The sequence below is a fragment of the Staurois parvus genome, unplaced genomic scaffold, assembly GCF_062004578.1.
Source record: "Staurois parvus isolate SC_StPar_1 unplaced genomic scaffold, SC_StPar_1.0 ptg003642l, whole genome shotgun sequence".
NCBI lineage: Eukaryota > Metazoa > Chordata > Amphibia > Anura > Ranidae > Staurois > Staurois parvus.
The window spans coordinates 246,996-268,959 of record NW_028321438.1 but is presented as its reverse complement, the minus strand read 5'-3'; the positions used below and the strand labels follow the sequence as shown (position 1 = coordinate 268,959).

Genomic DNA, 21,964 nt, shown 5'->3' with positions numbered 1-21,964 from the left:
TTGTCCCTCAGGGCAATCTACTTGTCTCTCATGAAAATCTACTTGTCCCTCATGGCAATCTACTTGTCCCTCATGGCAATCTACTTGTCTCTCATGACAATCTACTTGTCCCCCATGACAATCTACTTGTCCCTCATGACCCTCTACTTGTCTCTCATGGCAATCTACTTGTCCCTCATGACCCTCTACTTGTCTCTCATGACCCTCTACTTGTCCCTCATGGCAATCTACTTGTCCCTCATGACAATCTACTTGTCCCTCATGGCAATCTACTTGTCCCTCATGGCAATCTACTTGTCCCTCATGGCAATCTACTTGTCCCTCATGACCCTCTACTTGTCCCTCATGGATAATATGGCTGATGTTTATTAGTAGGCAGAGGTGCTTTTAGGAAAGCTTTGGGCTTTTAAATATGAAAACAGGCTTTATGGTGACTTAAATGTTTATTGTTTTTTAGATTTTGCAGAAAATTGCCCAAATGTTATGTATTTTTTTAAACATCCCTTCTGACAGCAATAAGTAATGACAGGTACTCCTTTTGGAGAGATCTGTGATCAATAAGACCCCAGATGCCTCCTCTGCCCTTAAAAGCATTTGATCGCACAAAAATCGGATGATCAAATGCTATGCATTTTCAAAAATGGTGCCGGGGAAACCTGGGGTGATGTATGCTCATTGCTTCCTTTTTTTCTATATCACAGAGGTGGACAGAGTGGTTCTTGTTTTGAGCCGGTTGGTTGATCGGGTGTCCCATGGATGGGTCAGGACACCTCGCCGGGGCTTTTTTTCTTAGGGAATAGGTGCAGGAAATCAACCACGCCTCCACCGCACCATTGCCTAACAGTGGGAGGGTCCTAACGGAGCATTGTTAAATACCAGTAGTGCATACTGCACAGGGCAGGATTCAGCCAGATCGGCGGGTGCGGTCGGATCGGCGATGCGGACGGATCGCCGGGTGCGGACGGATCGGCGGGAGCGGACGGATCGGCAGGTGCGGACGGATCGGCGGGTGCGGACGGATCGGCGGGTGCGGACGGATCGGCGATGCGGACGGATCGGCGGGTGCGGACGGATCGGCGGGAGCGGACGGATCGGCGGGTGCGGACGGATCGGCGGGTGCGGACAGATCGGCGGGTGCGGTCGGATCGGCGATGCGGACGGATCGGCGGGTGCGGACGGATCGGTGGGTGCGGACGGATCGGCGGGAGCAGACGGATCGGTGGGTGTCGGTTCATTTCATTTTGGCGAGTCAGAACAACACTGGACGCCGTGATTGGCGATGGAATACATTTTGTTTTCTTGTTTTACATTTTTTTTATTAAAGGACTTGTCAAAAACTGTTATGTTTTTTATGCAATAAAGGAATATTTCAAAAGTGGGGCATCTTTATGTTTACTCCCCCCTTACACATTCACAAGGGGGAGAGGATCAGGGTACCCTGATGCTATTGAGCCCCCCTGGCTGCAGACCACCAAAACCACCGTTCCTGAGTCCCCCCCGCTCCCAAGTCCCCCCATTCCTGAGTCCCCCCCGTCCCCAAGTCCCCCCGTCCCCTCCATCCCCGAGTCCCCCCATCCCCTCCATCCCCGAGTCTTCCCGTCCCCGAGTCCCCCCGTCCCCATACCACTTTTATGGCCAATAATAGAAGCCTTCACAATGGGAACTTCTGAATTTTCACGTTTCAGTCCCATAGACTTGCACTCAGTTGGGACGGTCGATCGTGAAGCGAACATTCATCCCATCACCACCTATCATGTAAATGTCGGAGTTGCAGGCGCTGAGTAATGCGATATCCTGCACACTGGGATCCCGGACAATAATGGCAGCTGGGGATAAACAAGCGCGGCTGACATTTCGCAGTTGTCTATGTCAGTCTATTATAAGGACAGGCGTCATATCTGTGCAGTCAGGACCAGACTACAGGCCCCAAACACATCCAACAAACCTCTTCTACAGCAGGACGGCCTCAGGATGGTGAGTAACTACAAGTCCCAGCAATCCATTCCTCTGTCCTGCAATGCACACACAGTACTGTCATCCTGCACATAGGACACTGATCACAGGTAGAGATTTATATTGAAGAACTCCATTCACTCCAGTATTCCTCCCAAAACCAAACCGACCCCCTGATATGTTCATGTGTCACACCTCAGCTGAAAGTTGAAATCAGGCTTGCAGAGAGTCAGTGGGGAGATACAATGTTTTCTAGGAGTGCAATCAGTTCCACCTGCAGGAAATGTATGCAGAGTATTCTGTGGTGTGCCGACCAATACTGATTTACCTCAATATTTCCCCGCACATGAACTCTAATGGCCCCCCAGTCTTAGGGCCGGTCCGCAGTGTAGAAACGCAGTGCAGATGCATTCCAGATGTGTTTCTGCGTTTGATGCGTTTTGTACGTTTTTGATGCATTTTTGAAGCGCTCTGGTTCTTTTTTTTCCCCTCTTTTTATTAACTTTAATAGGGAAATGTACAGCTCTGTGCAGAAAACATGCAGCCGGTTCTGCAACTGGAACACCCTGGAAGTGCGAGCGCTGGTGTGAACTATGACACTGACAACCAGATCACCGACTTTCTGTGCAGTTTGGATATTGAAAAAAGCAAATGAAACGCAAGTAGTGTGAACTGGCCCTTAGTCTGTAGGGTTCAATATTGAGTTGGCCCCGCCCTTTCCATCCACATGACATTTAATGGCCCCCAGTCTTATGCAGGCCATAGACAGGGAGAAAAACGGCCGATTTTTCTTTTAAAAAACGAAAAATCGGTCGTTCAAGCGGCCGACGTTACCATCAATGGTAAAAAAAAATCGGCCGATTTTCATCCCGTCTACAGCTGGCAAAAAGTGTCCCTGCAGAGAGCTCCACTATTTCTTTGACAGTTCTCTGACAGTTCCTTCACATTTATAGAGGTTGCAAAAATGTATCTATTTGTTTCCATTTAGGATACAGATGTTTTTATTCGGAAACAAATAGATACAATGTTGCAACCGCTGTAAATGTCAAGGAACTGTCAGAGAAATAGCGGAGCTCTCTGCAGGGACACTTTTTGCTGGACTGGAATTCCTCTTATTTTCATCCTACTTCTTCTTCTTCTTCTTCTTCTTCTTCTTCTTCATCCTCATCCTCTTCTTCTTCTTCATCATCCTCATCCTCTTCTTCTACTTCATCATCCTCATCCTCTTCTTCTTCATCCTCATCCTCTTCTTCATCCTCATCCTCTTCTTCTTCTTCATCCTCATCCTCTTCTTCTTCTTCTTCTTCATCCTCATCCTCTTCTTCTTCATCCTCATCCTCTTCTTCTTCTTCCTCATCTTCTTCATCCTCATCCTCTTCTTCTTCATCATCCTCTTCTTCTTCATCATCCTCATCCTCTTCTTCTTCATCATCCTCATCCTCTTCTTCTTCTTCTCCTTCTTCTTCTTCATCCTCATCCTCATCTTCTTCTTCATCCTCATCTTCTTCTTCTTCTTCTTCTTCCTCATCCTCTTCTTCTTCTTCATCATCCTCTTCTTCTTCTTCTTCTTCTTTATCATCCTCATCCTCTTCTTCTTCTTCTTCATCCTCATCCTCTTCTTCTTCATCATCCTCTTCTTCTTCTTCTTCTTCATCATCCTCATCCTCTTCTTCTTTTTCTTCTTCTTCATCCTCACCCTCTTCTTCTTCTTCATCCTCTTCTTCTTCTCCTTCTTCTTCTTCATCCTCATCTTCTTCATCCTCATCTTCTTCTTCCTCATCCTCATCCTCTTCTTCTTCTTCTTCTTCATCCTCATCCTCTTCTTCTTCTTCTTCTTCTTCTTATTCATCCTCATCCTCTTCTTCTTTATCATCATCCTCATCCTCTTCTTCTTCTTCATCCTCATCCTCTTCTTCTTCTTCTTCTTCATCCTCATCCTCTTCTTCATCATCCTCTTCTTCTTCATCCTCTTCTTCTTCTCCTTCATCCTCTTCTTCTCCTTCTTCTTCTTCTTCTTCTTCATCCTCATCCTCATCTTCTTCTTCATCCTCATCTTCTTCTTCTTCTTCCTCATCCTCATCCTCTTCTTCTTCTTCTTCTTCTACTTCATCCTCATCCTCTTCTTCTTCTTCTTCTTCCTCATCCTCTTCTTCTTCTTCATCCTCATCCTCTTCTTCTTCATCCTCATCCTCTTCTTCATCCTCATCCTCTTCTTCTTCTCCTTCTTCATCATCCTCATCCGCATCCTCTTCTTCTTCATCATCATCCTCATCCTCTTCTTCTTCATCCTCTTCTTCTTCCTCTTCTTCTTCTTCTTCATCCTCTTCTTCATCCTCTTCCTCTTCTTCTTTTTCTTCTTTTTGTCTTCCTCTTGCAGGTCACTGTTCATGCGCAGATTTTTTATCGGTAAAAAATCGGCCGATTTGCCCACTAATTGCCGCGAAAATCGGCCGATCGGCAAAATCGGACGATTTTTTTCCAACTTTATCAAAAAAAAAAAACGGCCAAAATACCGAAAAACGGCCGAACAAATAGCCCACTAACGATCCGAAAATCGGCCGATTTTCGACCCATCTATGGCCTGCATTATTTCGTAGGGTTCAATATTGAGTTGGCCCCGCCCTTTCCACACACATGACCTTTAATGGCCCCCCCAGTCTTAGTCCGTAGGGTTCAATATTGAGTTGGCCCCGCCCTTTCCACACACATGACCTTTAATGGCCTCCCAGTCTTAGTCCCTAGGGTTCAATATTGAGTTGGCCCCGCCCTTTCCACACACATCACCTTTAATGGCCCCCCCAGTCTTAGTCCGTAGGGTTCAATATTGAGTTGGCCCCGCCCTTTCCACACACATGACCTTTAATGGCCTCCCAGTCTTAGTCCGTAGGGTTCAATATTGAGTTGGCCCCGCCCTTTCCACACACATGACCTTTAATGGCCCCCCCAGTCTTAGTCCGTAGGGTTCAATATTGAGTTGGCCCCGCCCTTTCCACACACATGACCTTTAATGGCCTCCCAGTCTTAGTCCGTAGGGTTCAATATTGAGTTGGCCCCGCCCTTTCCACGCACATGACCTTTAATGGCCCCCCAGTCTTAGTCCGTAGGGTTCAATATTGAGTTGGCCCCGCCCTTTCCACGCACATGACCTTTAATGGCCCCCCAGTCTTAGTCCGTAGGGTTCAATATTGAGTTGGCCCCGCCCTTTCTACACACATGACCTTTAATGACCCCACCCTTTGCACCTATAACAGCTTCAACTCTTCTGGGAAGGCCGTCCACAAGGTTTAGGAGGGTGTCTATGGGAAGGTTGGACCATTCTTCCAGAAGCACATTTGTCAGGTCAGGCACTGATGTCGGGGGAGGGGCACTGATGTCGGGGGAGGAGGCCTGGCTCGCAGTCTCCGCTCTAATTCATCCCAAAGGTGTTCTATGGGGTTGAGGTCAGGACTCTGTGCAGGACAGTCAAGTTCCTCCACCCCAAACTGGCTCCTCCATGTCTTTATGGACCTTGCTTTGTGCACTGGGGGGCAGTCATGTTGGAACAGGGAGGGGCCATCCCCAAACTCTTTCTACAAAGTCGCCTTAAGAGTTCCCTCACTGGAACTAGGGGGCCAAGCCCAACCCCTGAAAAACAACCCCACACCATAATCCCTCCTCCACCAAACTTTACACTTGGCACAATGCATTCAGGCAAGTACCGTTCTCACGGCAACCGCCAAACCCAGACACGTCCATCAGATTGTCAGACAGAGAAGCGTGATTGGTCCCTCCAGAGAACACGTCTCTCCTACTCTAGAGTCCAGTGGCGGCGTGCTTTACACCACGGCATCCGACGCTTTGCATTGCACTTGGTGATGGAAGGCTTGGATGCAGCTGCTCGGCCATGGAAACCCATTCCATGAAGCTCTCTACGCACTGTTGTTGGGCTCATCTGAAGGCCACACCAAGTTTGGAGGTCTTTAGCTATTGACTCTGCAGACAGTTGGCGACTTCTGCGCACTGTGCGCTTCAGCATGCGCTGACCCCGCCCTGTCATGTGACGTGGCCTACCACTTGGTGGCTGTTGTTCCCAGTTGCTTCCACTTTGTTATAATCCCACTAACAGTTGAGCGTGGAATATTTAGTAGCCAGGAAATGTCACGGATGGACTTGTTGCCCAGGTGGCCACCTATCACGGGACCACGCTTGGAGTCACTGAGCTCCTGAGAGCGACCCATTCTTTCACCAATGTTTGTAGAAGCCGTCTGCATGCCTAGGGGCTTGATTGTATACACCTGTATCCATGGAGGGGATTGGAACACCTGAATCACATGATATGGAGGGGATTGGAGCACCGGGATCACATGATATGGAGGGGATTGGAACACCTGAATCACATGATATGGAGGGGATTGGAACACCTGAATCACATGATATGGAGGGGATTGGAACACCTGAATTACATGATATGTAGGGGATTGGAACACCCAAATCACATGATATGGAGGGGATTGGAACACCTGAATCACATGATATGGAGGGGATTGGAACACCTGAATCACATGATATGGAGGGCATTGGAACACCTGAATCACATGATATGGAGGGGATTGGAACACCTGAATCACATGACATGGAGGGGATTGGAACACCTGAATCACATGATTGGGAGGGGATTGGAACACCAGAATCACATGATTGGAGGGGATTGGAACACCTGAATCACATGATATGGAGGGGATTGGAACACCTGAATCACATGATATGGAGGGGATTGGAACACCTGAATCACATGATATGGAGGGGATTGGAGCACCTGAATCACATGATTGGGAGGGAGCGGGGGCAATACTTTGGGCAATATCGTGTATTATGAGACTTCTTGTGCTGATGGGTCACATGTCACATATGTTGTGCTGGGTCATGTCAATTAATTGGTCTGTTTGGGTGCAAATAATTAATAAATGGTGACGTCGGGTTAATAGATTGTATAAGGAGTCAGATGTGCACACAGACAATATTTTTTTTTTCGAGAAATGTGTCAATATGGAAATGGGGGACATTCCGAGATCCATATCTCACACAGCTCTGTTTTTGGATTTCTTAATTACAAGAGAAAAAGTTGGTGATGTAAAAAGTAGCAAGGCACGAGGTGAGAGGCTGCATCAGGGGCTGATCTGTGTCAGACATTTGTGAACACAGAACTGCACAGGCCCCAGGATTTACATGATGGTGTCATCTCTGAGCTGCCATCTCTGTCCAGGAGGTAGGCGTAGACCCTGGATGATGCCTGAACAGAGATGGTGCCGTCCTTCCGGAGAGAAGATCAGATGCATTGTCAGGGGGAGTGCTGTGATCTCTGTGAGAGGTAATGAACACCTGGAAGGGTCACGCTGACATATAATGCAGTACATACAAACATACATGTAAATTGGTGCTCTTTCCCGCTGAATCAGTGACAAATTATTATAAATGTCAAAATCATTATCCAACAACAAACAACAAAACGGTTCTTCCCAGCTTGATGTCGGTGCGAACACAACGATGGAAGCTGCATCCCTGTAACTATCAATGAAATATGTGATGTGCCAAATGTCCTCTCCATGTGAGTGTCGGCTTCAGGTGCTGCACCAGCAGAGTGAGCGACTCCTCACCAGGAGAGAACAAGAGATCTGCAACATATAGAGAACGATCGACTTCCCGAGTCACAAAGCAGCCAAAATCCTCCTGAGTAACCAACAGAGCTCCCAAATATCCTAGAAGGAGCACAAGGACTAACATGATGTGGTGCCATCGCCCTAACTCCAAGGCTCTGCCTGGCCAGTGACGTCATCACGCCTGCTGGAGTGCGGTGGTGCGATACGATTCTGTTCCCTCATATATTTGTGTTGTTATTTTAGTAAATTCCTGCTGGTGTAAGCGGGATCACGTCATGGCATCAAACTGATCATATAGCACTACCCCCCTAGGGGTCGCTAGACATTTGGGTCCCCCTATAGTCCTGCACAGCCAGGCAACACGCATTTTCCACACAGGCTTACATCCAGGAGACAGTAAACAGACCTTGAGCTCAGTTTTTCAGTTTTATTAGGGGAAGTTGAACTTGGATGGGGTAAGGGGTGTACGGATGGGGTAAGGGGTGTGCGGGTGGGGTAAGGGGTGTGCGGATGGGGTAAGGGGTGTACGGATGGGGTAAGGGGTGTGCGGATGGGGTAAGGGGTGTGCGGGTGGGGTAAGGGGTGTGCGGATGGGGTAAGGGGTGTGCGGATGGGGTAAGGGGTGTACGAATGGGGTAAGGGGTGTACGGGTGGGGTAAGGGGTGTGCGGATGGGGTAAGGGGTGTGCGGATGGGGTAAGGGGTGTACGAATGGGGTAAGGGGTGTACGGGTGGGGTAAGGGGTGTACGGATGGGGTAAGGGGTGTGCGGGTGGGGTAAGGGGTGTGCGGATGGGGTAAGGGGTGTGCGGATGGGGTAAGGGGTGTGCATATGGGGTAAGGGGTGTGCGGATGGGGTAAGGGGTGTGCGGGTGGGGTAAGGGGTGTACGGATGGGGTAAGGGGTGTGCGGGTGGGGTAAGGGGTGTATGGGTGGGGTAAGGGGTGTGCGGATGGGGTAAGGGGTGTGCGGATGGGGTAAGGGGTGTACGGATGGGGTAAGGGGTGTACGGATGGGGTAAGGGGTGTACGGATGGGGTAAGGGGTGTGCGGGTGGGGTAAGGGGTGTGCGGATGGGGTAAGGGGTGTACGGATGGGGTAAGGGGTGTGCGGATGGGGTAAAGGGTGTGCGGGTGGGGTAAGGGGTGTACGGATGGGGTAAGGGGTGTGCGGGTGGGGTAAGGGGTGTGCGGGTGGGGTAAGGGGTGTGCGGGTGGGGTAAGGGGTGTGCGGATGGGGTAAGGGGTGTGCGGGTGGGGTAAGGGGTGTACGGATGGGGTAAGGGGTGTGCGGATGGGGTAAGGGGTGTGCGGATGGGCTAAGGGGTGTGCGGGTGGGGTAAGGGGTGTACGGATGGGGTAAGGGGTGTGCGGATGGGGTAAGGGGTGTGCGGGTGGGGTAAGGGGTGTGCGGATGGGGTAAGGGGTGTACGGATGGGGTAAGGGGTGTGCGGATGGGGTAAGGGGTGTGCGGGTGGGGTAAGGGGTGTGCGGATGGGGTAAGGGGTGTACGGATGGGGTAAGGGGTGTGCGGATGGGGTAAGGGGTGTGCGGGTGGGGTAAGGGGTGTACGGATGGGGTAAGGGGTGTGCGGATGGGGTAAGGGGTGTACGGATGGGGTAAGGGGTGTGCGGATGGGGTAAGGGGTGTGCGGGTGGGGTAAGGGGTGTACGGATGGGGTAAGGGGTGTGCGGATGGGGTAAGGGGTGTGCGGGTGGGGTAAGGGGTGTGCGGATGGGGTAAGGGGTGTGCGGGTGGGGTAAGGGGTGTGCGGATGGGGTAAGGGGTGTGCGGGTGGGGTAAGGGGTGTGCGGGACGCCCAAAGGGAACGGTAACTGAGGACAAACTTCCTGGGACTTTGTACAACTTCTCTTCTTGGAGAGCAAGCCAGCGCCTCCTGGTGTCCCACCCCAGACCCCAGACCCCAGACCGCAGACCGCAGACCCCAGACCGCAGACCCCAGACCGCAGACCCCAGACCGCAGACCCCAGACCCCAGACCGCAGACCCCAGACCCCAGACCGCAGACCCCAGACCGCAGACCCCAGACCGCAGACCCCAGACCGCAGACCCCAGACCCCAGACCGCAGACCCCAGACCGCAGACCGCAGACCCCAGACCGCAGACCGCAGACCCCAGACCGCAGACCGCAGACCCCAGACCGCAGACCCCAGACCGCAGACCCCAGACCCCAGACCGCAGACCCCAGACCCCAGACACTCCTCTATCCACCCTAATCCCTGGGCAGGAGATCCTTGACTGTCACTTTACACATAAGACAGTCCTGGGCAGCAGCTAATCTATTGTCCCACCAGAGTGCTCCTCCCCCTATCTGGCCCAGGGGGTGCCGGTCTGATCACTCAGTTCTCTGTCTGTGAGTTCTCAGGCCTTCCGCTGGGCTGCTCCTTCTCTACTGCACAGATGGTCCTCGCTGTGGGAGCCACTGAGGTCCTGAGCTTTCCTCCTTATCAGCTCCTCTGCCTGTAGGTGAGCCCCTTTCCATCTGCCCCCCCCAGGCTCCTCCTCTCCAGCCCCTCACTTCATCTTCCACCCAAACTCTCACATTTAAGGGCTGCCCTGCCCCCTTACCAAGCCTCCTACTTGGGGATTGGCCAGGTTCCTCCAAGAGTGCAGGCTAGCCCCTCCTCTCCCCCGCCCACAGCTTCTAGAATCTTCTCCAGGATCTCTAGAGCAGGGGGAGGCATCAGGGAACTGACCTTTGGAGCCTCTCAGCCCTGACCTCAAATGAACCCAACTACTACACCCGAGCTGCTACTCTGCCCTCCTCACTGAAAAGTCAACTCTAGCCCTGCCCCCTACACCCCCCCCTACACCCCCCCCCCCCGCTATCTAGAGGGGCGCTACAATCAGGAAATGAACGTTTTCACTTCCATTTAAAGGGACATGCACCTCCTATTGCTGAGTTTGCACTGACATCAAGCAGTGCAGAATTTGGGGTTTTTTGTTGTTTTGTGGCGCTGATTTTGTGATTTTGTTATTGATTTAAAGGAAAAGCTCGACCATTGATTACATCTCTTCGTTGTCTTGTACTGAGATATCCGGAGTGCTGCTTTCCTGGGTGTGATCACTATCATGCCTGGGGTGGGAATTATAGACGTGACGATGATTTATTCCTGAACAGTGAGGACAGCTCAGTCCTATCTGGTGTTTTCCTTTTCCAAGGGCCCCGACATGTCAGAGGAGAGGGGCCCCGGCACAGTCAGGGTGCAAGGCACTGCCATTGGCTGCCCCTTCTGATGTAATACTGACAACTGGTTATGTATTGTTCTCTGGAGGACTTCTATAGGGTGTCACCTGTGTCCCTCTATTCCAGGGTGTAAAGATGGTGGTCGGCTCTTTGGGGGGTCCCTCTCACAATGTCATCCTGATTTCTGCAGTCATCTTCATCCTTCTCATGCAGGTAGGTCATCCGAGAGTCACCAATCCTACATCTGGATACGGAATGAAGAACATTGTCTACATAGTCCCCCCCCCGAATCAAACATCTCCATGTGTAACAGATGCTGAAATATCAAATAAACATTCTAAATGTATTAAGAAATCAAATGTGGTGTAGCGGAGTGCCCCTTTACCCCCCACCTCACATGTAGACACGGGCCCCCTTTACCCCCCACCTCACATGTAGACACGGGCCCCCTTTACCACCCCACCTCACATGTAGACACGGGCCCCCTTTACCCCCCACCTCACATGTAGACACAGGCCCCCTTTACCCCCCACCTCACATGTAGACACAGGCCCCCTTTACCCCCCACCTCACATGTAGACACAGGCCCCCTTTACATCCCACCTCACATGTAGACACAGGCCCCCTTTACATCCCACCTCAGATGTAGACACAGGCCCCCTTTATCCCCCACCTCAGATGTAGACACAGGCCCCCTTTACCCCCCACCTCACATGTAGACACAGGCCCCCTTTACCCCCCACCTCACATGTAGACACAGGCCCCCTTTACCCCCCACCTCACATGTAGACACAGGCCCCCTTTACCCCCCACCTCACATGTAGACACAGGCCCCCTTTACCCCCCACCTCACATGTAGACACAGGCCCCCTTTACATCCCACCTCACATGTAGACACAGGCCCCCTTTACCCCCCACCTCACATGTAGACACAGGCCCCCTTTACCCCCCACCTCACATGTAGACACAGGCCCCCTTTACATCCCACCTCACATGTAGACACAGGCCCCCTTTACCCCCCACCTCACATGTAGACACAGGCCCCCTTTACCCCCCACCTCAGATGTAGACACAGGCCCCCTTTACCCCCCACCTCACATGTAGACACAGGCCCCCTTTACCCCTCACCTCACATGTAGACACAGGCCCCCTTTACCCCCCACCTCACATGTAGACACAGGCCCCCTTTACCCCTCACCTCACATGTAGACACAGGCCCCCTTTACCCCTCACCTCACATGTAGACACAGGCCCCCTTTACCCCCCACCTCACATGTAGACACAGGCCCCCTTTACCCCCCACCTCACATGTAGACACAGGCCCCCTTTACCCCTCACCTCACATGTAGACACAGGCCCCCTTTACCCCCCACCTCACATGTAGACACAGGCCCCCTTTACCCCCCACCTCACATGTAGACACAGGCCCCCTTTACCCCCCACCTCACATGTAGACACAGGCCCCCTTTACCCCCCACCTCACATGTAGACACAGGCCCCCTTTACCCCCCACCTCACATGTAGACACAGGCCCCCTTTACCCCCCATCTCAGATGTAGACACAGGCCCCCTTTACCCCCCACCTCACATGTAGACAAAGGCCCCCTTTACCCCCCACCTCACATGTAGACACAGGCCCCCTTTACCCCCCACCTCACATGTAGACACAGGCCCCCTTTACCCCCCACCTCACATGTAGACACAGGCGCCCTTTACATCCCACCTCACATGTAGACACAGGCCCCCTTTACATCCCACCTCACATGTAGACACAGGCCCCCTTTTCCCCCTCACCTCACATGTAGACACAGGCCCCCTTTACATCCCACCTCACATGTAGACACAGGCCCCCTTTACCCCCCACCTCACATGTAGACACAGGCCCCCTTTTCCCCCTCACCTCACATGTAGACACAGGCCCCCTTTACCCCTCACCTCACATGTAGACACAGGCCCCCTTTACCCCCCACCTCACATGTAGACACAGGCCCCCTTTACATCCCACCTCAGATGTAGACACAGGCCCCCTTTACCCCCACCTCACATGTAGACACAGGCCCCCTTTACCCCCCACCTCACATGTAGACACAGGCCCCCTTTACCCCCCACCTCACATGTAGACACAGGCCCCCTTTACATCCCACCTCAGATGTAGACACAGGCCCCCTTTACCCCCCACCTCACATGTAGACACAGGCCCCCTTTACCCCCCACCTCACATGTAGACACAGGCCCCCTTTACCCCCCACCTCACATGTAGACACAGGCCCCCTTTACCCCCCACCTCACATGTAGACACAGGCCCCCTTTACCCCCCACCTCACATGTAGACACAGGCCCCCTTTACCCCCCACCTCAGATGTAGACACAGGCCCCCTTTACATCCCACCTCACATGTAGACACAGGCCCCCTTTACCCCTCACCTCACATGTAGACACAGGCCCCCTTTACCCCCCACCTCACATGTAGACACAGGCCCCCTTTACCCCCCACCTCACATGTAGACACAGGCCCCCTTTACATCCCACCTCACATGTAGACACAGGCCCCCTTTACCCCTCACCTCACATGTAGACACAGGCCCCCTTTACCCCTCACCTCACATGTAGACACAGATCCCCTTTACCCCCCACCTCACATGTAGACACAGGCCCCCTTTACCCCCCACCTCACATGTAGACACAGGCCCCCTTTACCCCTCACCTCACATGTAGACACAGGCCCCCTTTACCCCCCACCTCACATGTAGACACAGGCCCCCTTTACCCCCCACCTCACATGTAGACACAGGCCCCCTTTACCCCCCACCTCACATGTAGACACAGGCCCCCTTTACCCCCCACCTCACATGTAGACACAGGCCCCCTTTACCCCCCACCTCACATGTAGACACAGGCCCCCTTTACATCCCACCTCACATGTAGACACAGGCCCCCTTTTCCCCCTCACCTCACATGTAGACACAGGCCCCCTTTACATCCCACCTCACATGTAGACACAGGCCCCCTTTACATCCCACCTCACATGTAGACACAGGCCCCCTTTACCCCCCACCTCACATGTAGACACAGACCCCCTTTTCCCCCTCACCTCACATGTAGACACAGGCCCCCTTTACCCCTCACTTCACATGTAGACACAGGCCCCCTTTACCCCCCACCTCACATGTAGACACAGGCCCCCTTTGCATCCCACCTCAGATGTAGACACAGGCCCCCTTTACCCCCACCTCACATGTAGACACAGGCCCCCTTTACCCCCCACCTCACATGTAGACACAGGCCCCCTTTACCCCCCACCTCACATGTAGACACAGGCCCCCTTTACATCCCACCTCAGATGTAGACACAGGCCCCCTTTACCCCCCACCTCACATGTACACACAGGCCCCCTTTACCCCCCACCTCACATGTAGACACGGGCCCCCTTTACATCCCACCTCACATGTAGACACAGGCCCCCTTTACATCCCACCTCACATGTAGACACAGGCCCCCTTTTCCCCCTCACCTCACATGTAGACACAGGCCCCCTTTACATCCCACCTCACATGTAGACACAGGCCCCCTTTACCCCCCACCTCACATGTAGACACAGGCCACCTTTTCCCCCTCACCTCACATGTAGACACAGGCCCCCTTTACCCCTCACCTCACATGTAGACACAGGCCCCCTTTACCCCCCACCTCACATGTAGACACAGGCCCCCTTTACACCCACCTCAGATGTAGACACAGGCCCCCTTTACCCCCACCTCACATGTAGACACAGGCCCCCTTTACCCCCCACCTCACATGTAGACACAGGCCCCCTTTACCCCCCACCTCACATGTAGACACAGGCCCCCTTTACATCCCACCTCAGATGTAGACACAGGCCCCCTTTACCCCCCACCTCACATGTACACACAGGCCCCCTTTACCCCCCACCTCACATGTAGACACAGGCCCCCTTTACATCCCACCTCACATGTAGACACAGGCCCCCTTTACCCCCCACCTCACATGTACACACAGGCCCCCTTTACCCCCCACCTCACATGTAGACACAGGCCCCCTTTACCCCCCACCTCACATGTAGACACAGGCCCCCTTTACCCCCCACCTCACATGTACACACAGGCCCCCTTTACCCCCCACCTCACATGTAGACACAGGCCCCCTTTACATCCCACCTCACATGTAGACACAGGCCCCCTTTACCCCCCACCTCACATGTAGACACAGGCCCCCTTTACCCCCACCTCACATGTAGACACAGGCCCCCTTTACCCCCCACCTCACATGTAGACACAGGCCCCCTTTACCCCCCACCTCACATGTAGACACAGGCCCCCTTTACATCCCACCTCAGATGTAGACACAGGCCCCCTTTACCCCCCACCTCACATGTACACACAGGCCCCCTTTACCCCCCACCTCACATGTAGACACGGGCCCCCTTTACATCCCACCTCACATGTAGACACAGGCCCCCTTTACATCCCACCTCACATGTAGACACAGGCCCCCTTTTCCCCCTCACCTCACATGTAGACACAGGCCCCCTTTACATCCCACCTCACATGTAGACACAGGCCCCCTTTACCCCCCACCTCACATGTAGACACAGGCCACCTTTTCCCCCTCACCTCACATGTAGACACAGGCCCCCTTTACCCCTCACCTCACATGTAGACACAGGCCCCCTTTACCCCCCACCTCACATGTAGACACAGGCCCCCTTTACACCCACCTCAGATGTAGACACAGGCCCCCTTTACCCCCACCTCACATGTAGACACAGGCCCCCTTTACCCCCCACCTCACATGTAGACACAGGCCCCCTTTACCCCCCACCTCACATGTAGACACAGGCCCCCTTTACATCCCACCTCAGATGTAGACACAGGCCCCCTTTACCCCCCACCTCACATGTACACACAGGCCCCCTTTACCCCCCACCTCACATGTAGACACAGGCCCCCTTTACATCCCACCTCACATGTAGACACAGGCCCCCTTTACCCCCCACCTCACATGTACACACAGGCCCCCTTTACCCCCCACCTCACATGTAGACACAGGCCCCCTTTACCCCCCACCTCACATGTAGACACAGGCCCCCTTTACCCCCCACCTCACATGTACACACAGGCCCCCTTTACCCCCCACCTCACATGTAGACACAGGCCCCCTTTACATCCCACCTCACATGTAGACACAGGCCCCCTTTACCCCCCACCTCACATGTAGACACAGGCCCCCTTTACCCCCACCTCACATGTAGACACAGGCCCCCTTTACCCCCCACCTCACATGTAGACACAGGCCCCCTTTACCCCCCACCTCACATGTAGACACAGGCCCCCTTTACTCCCCACCTCACATGTAGACACAGGCCCCCTTTACCCCCCACCTCACATGTAGACACAGGCCCCCTTTACCCCCCACCTCACATGTAGACACAGGCCCCCTTTACCCCCCACCTCACATGTAGACACAGGCCCCCTTTACCCCCCACCTCACATGTAGACACGGGCCCCCTTTACCCCCCACCTCAGATGTAGACACAGGCCCCCTTTACCCCCCACCTCACATGTAGACACGGGCCCCCTTTACCCCCCACCTCACATGAAGACACAGGCCCCCTTTACCCCCCACCTCAGATGTAGACACAGGCCCCCTTTACCCCCCACCTCACATGTAGACACGGGCCCCCTTTACCCCCCACCTCACATGTAGACACGGGCCCCCTTTACCCCCCACCTCACATGTAGACACGGGCCCCCTTTTCCCACAAAAGGACAGGGAAGAGAAGATCCTCTGCTACCCTCAGCAGCTCAGAGCAACCACTCATGATGTAGAGGTTGGAGACTGGGTAAGTGACCTGCAGCCAGGAGAGAAGCCCTCCACTGTGCAGACCCCAATAGATCCAGCTTTTCCAACAGACCATGCTACTCTAGAGAGCCCCCCCCTTCCAATTACTACCAGGCTACTTCATTCTCAGGCTTGGGGTCCCTCCAGTCATTCACCTGTGTTACCGAAGCCACCCTGGACGTCACTGAGAGGGACCACAGAGGCCATACATGCGCTTTGCTATTATTGAACCCGTTTAGTAATTACTGATCCGGTTACACCAGCACAAATGTCCGCAGATTATTCCAGTCTTCACATGATGACGTCACGGTTCTTCATTGAACCCAAAAGTCCTGGTCAGCTAGCAGCTAGCTCTTGGCCAATCACAACATTTGCTGCCATTTTAGGGCTTCTTATTTTTTACTTTGAGGTCAGGATTTGCTTACTGCGGAGCACAGAAAGGCTCAGCCATCCCTATGACCCTCCAGGAGGCCTCAGTGGGGTGTGAATGTCTGAGAACATGATGATTGTGGGGATTGCCGCACTCACCGGACTGAGACTCGTAGTCCAGCAATGATGTCGTCAATCACGTAGCCCAGAAATGATGTCATCAGTCACGTAGTCCAGCAATGATGTCGTCAATCACGTAGTCCAGCAATGATGTCATCAGTCACGTAGTCCAGCAATGATGTCGTCAATCACGTAGTCCAGCAATGATGTCGTCAATCACGTAGCCCAGCAATGATGTCGTCAATCACGTAGTCCAGCAATGATGTCGTCAATCACGTAGTCCAACAATGATGTCGTCAATCACGTAGCCCAGAAATGATGTCATCAGTCACGTAGTCCAGCAATGATGTCGTCAATCACGTAGCCCGGCAATGATGTCATCAATCACTTAGTCCAGCAATGATGTCACCAATCACGTAGTCCGGCAATGATGTCACCAATCACGTAGTCCAGCAATGATGTCGTCAATCACGTAGCCCAGCAATGATGTCGTCAATCACGTAGTCCAGCAATGATGTCGTCAATCACGTAGCCCAGCAATGATGTCGTCAATCACGTAGTCCAGCAATGATGTCGTCAATCACGTAGTCCGGCAATGATGTCACCAATCACGTAGTCCAGCAATGATGTCGCCAATCACGTAGTCCAGCAATGATGTCGTCAATCACGTAGCCCAGCAATGATGTCACCAATCACGTAGTCCAGCAATGATGTCACCAATCACGTAGTCCAGCAATGATGTCACCAATCACGTAGTCCAGCAATGATGTCACCAATCACGTAGTCCAGCAATGATGTCGCCAATCACGTAGTCCAGCAATGATGTCGTCAATCACGTAGCCCAGCAATGATGTCGTCAATCACGTAGCCCGGCAATGATGTCGTCAATCACGTAGTCCGGCAATGATGTCATCAATCACTTAGTCCAGCAATGATGTCACCAATCACGTAGCCCAGCAATGATGTCATCAATCACGTAGTCCAGCAATGATGTCGTCAATCACGTAGCCCAGCAATGATGTCATCAATCACGTAGTCCAGCAATGATGTCATCAATCACGTAGTCCAGCAATGATGTCGTCAATCACGTAGTCCGGCAATGATGTCGTCAATCACGTAGTCCGGCAATGATGTCGTCAATCACGTAGTCCGGCAATGATGTCGTCAATCACGTAGTCCGGCAATGATGTCGTCAATCACGTAGTCCAGCAATGATGTCGTCAATCACGTAGTCCAGCAATGATGTCGCCAATCACGTAGTCCAGCAATGATGTCGTCAATCACGTAGTCCAGCAATGATGTCACCAATCACGTAGTCCAGCAATGATGTCGTCAATCACGTAGTCCAGCAATGATGTCGTCAATCACGTAGTCCAGCAATGATGTCACCAATCACGTAGTCCAGCAATGATGTCATCAATCACGTAGTCCAGCAATGATGTCGTCAATCACGTAGTCCAGCAATGATGTCGTCAATCACGTAGTCCAGCAATGATGTCGCCAATCACGTAGTCCAGCAATGATGTCGTCAATCACGTAGTCCAGCAATGATGTCACCAATCATGTAGTCCAGCAATGATGTCGTCAATCACGTAGTCCAGCAATGATGTCGTCAATCACGTAGTCCGGCAATGATGTCGTCAATCACGTAGTCCAGCAATGATGTCGTCAATCACGTAGTCCAGCAATGATGTCATCAATCACGTAGTCCAGCAATGATGTCGTCAATCACGTAGTCCAGCAATGATGTCGTCAATCACGTAGTCCAGCAATGATGTCGTCAATCACGTAGTCCGGCAATGATGTCATCAATCACGTAGTCCAGCAATGATGTCATCAATCACTTAGTCCAGCAATGATGTCATCAATCACTTAGTCCAGCAATGATGTCGTCAATCACGTAGTCCAGCAATGATGTCATCAATCACGTAGTCCAGCAATGATGTCATCAATCACTTAGTCCAGCAATGATGTCATCAATCACTTAGTCCAGCAATGATGTCACCAATCACGTAGTCCAGCAATGATGTCGTCAATCACGTAGTCCGGCAATGATGTCACCAATCACGTAGTCCAGCAATGATGTCATCAATCACGTAGTCCGGCAATGATGTCGTCAATCACGTAGTCCAGCAATGATGTCATCAATCACGTAGTCCAGCAATGATGTCGCCAATCACGTAGCCCAGCAATGATGTCATCAATCACGTAGTCCAGCAATGATGTCGTCAATCACGTAGCCCAGCAATGATGTCGTCAATCACGTAGTTCGGCAATGATGTCGTCAATCACGTAGTCCAGCAATGATGTCGTCAATCACGTAGTCCAGCAATGATGTCGTCAATCACGTAGTCCAGCAATGATGTCACCAATCACGTAGTCCGGCAATGATGTCGTCAATCACGTAGTCCAGCAATGATGTCGTCAATCACGTAGTCCACCAATGATGTCATCAATCACGTAGTCCGGCAATGATGTCGTCAATCACGTAGTCCAGCAATGATGTCGTCAATCACGTAGTCCAGCAATGATGTCGTCAATCACGTAGTCCAGCAATGATGTCACCAATCATGTAGTCCAGCAATGATGTCGTCAATCACGTAGTCCAGCAATGATGTCGTCAATCACGTAGTCCGGCAATGATGTCGTCAATCACGTAGTCCAGCAATGATGTCGTCAATCACGTAGTCCAGCAATGATGTCATCAATCACGTAGTCCAGCAATGATGTCGTCAATCACGTAGCCCAACAATGATGTCGTCAATCACGTAGTCCAGCAATGATGCCACCAATTACGTAGTCCAGCAATGATGTCATCAATCACTTAGTCCAGCAATGATGTCACCAATCACGTAGTCCAGCAATGATTTCATCAATCACGTAGTCCAGCAATGATGTCGTCAATCACGTAGTCCAGCAATGATGTCGTCAATCACGTAGTCCAGCAATGATGTCATCAATCACTTAGTCCAGCAATGATGTCACCAATCACGTAGTCCAGCAATGATGTCACCAATCACGTAGTCCAGCAATGATGTCACCAATCACGTAGTCCAGCAATGATGTCGTCAATCACGTAGTCCAGCAATGATGTCGTCAATCACGTAGTCCAGCAATGATGTCATCAATCACTTAGTCCAGCAATGATGTCACCAATCACGTAGTCCAGCAATGATGTCGTCAATCACGTAGTCCAGCAATGATGTCGTCAATCACGTAGCCCAACAATGATGTCGTCAATCACGTAGTCCAGCAATGATGTCGTCAATCACGTAGTCCAGCAATGATGTCATCAATCACGTAGTCCAGCAATGATGTCGTCAATCACGTAGCCCAACAATGATGTCGTCAATCACGTAGTCCAGCAATGATGCCACCAATTACGTAGTCCAGCAATGATGTCATCAATCACTTAGTCCAGCAATGATGTCACCAATCACGTAGTCCAGCAATGATTTCATCAATCACGTAGTCCAGCAATGATGTCGTCAATCACGTAGTCCAGCAATGATGTCGTCAATCACGTAGTCCAGCAATGATGTCATCAATCACTTAGTCCAGCAATGATGTCACCAATCACGTAGTCCAGCAATGATGTCACCAATCACGTAGTCCAGCAATGATGTCACCAATCACGTAGTCCAGCAATGATGTCGTCAATCACGTAGTCCAGCAATGATGTCGTCAATCACGTAGTCCAGCAATGATGTCATCAATCACTTAGTCCAGCAATGATGTCACCAATCACGTAGTCCAGCAATGATGTCGTCAATCACGTAGTCCAGCAATGATGTCGTCAATCACGTAGCCCAACAATGATGTCGTCAGTCACGTAGTCTAGCAATGATGTCACCAATCACGTAGTCCAGCAATGATGTCGTCAATCACGTAGTCCGGCAATGATGTCACCAATCACGTAGTCCAGCAATGATGTCGTCAATCACGTAGTCCGGCAATGATGTCGTCAATCACGTAGTCCAGCAATGATGTCGTCAATCACGTAGTCCAGCAATGATGTCGTCAATCACGTATTCCAGCAATGATGTCATCAATCACGTAGTCCAGCAATGATGTCACCAATCACGTAGTCCAGCAATGATGTCACCAATCACGTAGTCCAGCAATGATGTCACCAATCACGTAGTCCAGCAATGATGTCGCCAATCACGTAGTCCAGCAATGATGTCACCAATCACGTAGTCCAGCAATGATTTCATCAATCACGTAGTCCAACAATGATGTCATCAATCACGTAGTCCAGCAATGATGTCACCAATCACGTAGTCCAGCAATGATGTCATCAATCACGTAGTCCAGCAATGATGTCATCAATCACGTAGTCCAGCAATGATTTCATCAATCACATAGTCCAGCAATGATGTCGTCAATCACGTAGTCCAGCAATGATGTCGTCAATCACGTAGTCCAGCAATGATGTCGTCAATCACGTAGTCCAACAATGATGTCATCAATCACATAGTCCAGCAATGATGTCGTCAATCACGTAGTCCAGCAATGATGTCGTCAATCACGTAGTCCAGCAATGATGTCGTCAATCACGTAGTCCAGCAATGATGTCATCAATCACGTAGTCCAGCAATGATGTCGTCAATCACGTAGACCGGCAATGATGTCGTCAATCACGTAGTCCAGCAATGATGTCATCAATCACGTAGACCAGCAATGATGTCGTCAATCACGTAGTCCAGCAATGATGTCGTCAATCACGTAGTCCAGCAATGATGTCATCAATCACGTAGTCCAACAATGATGTCGCCAATCACGTAGTCCAGCAATGATGTCGTCAATCACGTAGTCCAGCAA

General features: G+C 51.7%; 1 protein-coding gene across 2 annotated transcripts in view; it reads left to right on the top strand.

Moving 5' to 3' along the window:
• The first annotated feature begins 1,851 nt into the window (after positions 1 to 1,851).
• Positions 1,852 to 21,964, top strand: part of LOC149427585 (erythroblast NAD(P)(+)--arginine ADP-ribosyltransferase-like) — a 40,020-nt gene continuing 19,907 nt past the window's right edge. Inside the window, exons 1-2 of one of the 2 annotated variants that reach the window (XM_089667880.1) lie at positions 1,875 to 1,974; positions 10,919 to 11,005. In XM_089667880.1, the coding sequence (XP_089524006.1) occupies positions 1,972 to 1,974; positions 10,919 to 11,005 (90 nt within the window). In that variant the 5' untranslated portion in view covers positions 1,875 to 1,971. Of the gene's footprint in view, positions 1,975 to 10,918; positions 11,006 to 21,964 lie in introns of both variants that reach the window. The other variant, XM_089667881.1, reaches the window with a different exon arrangement.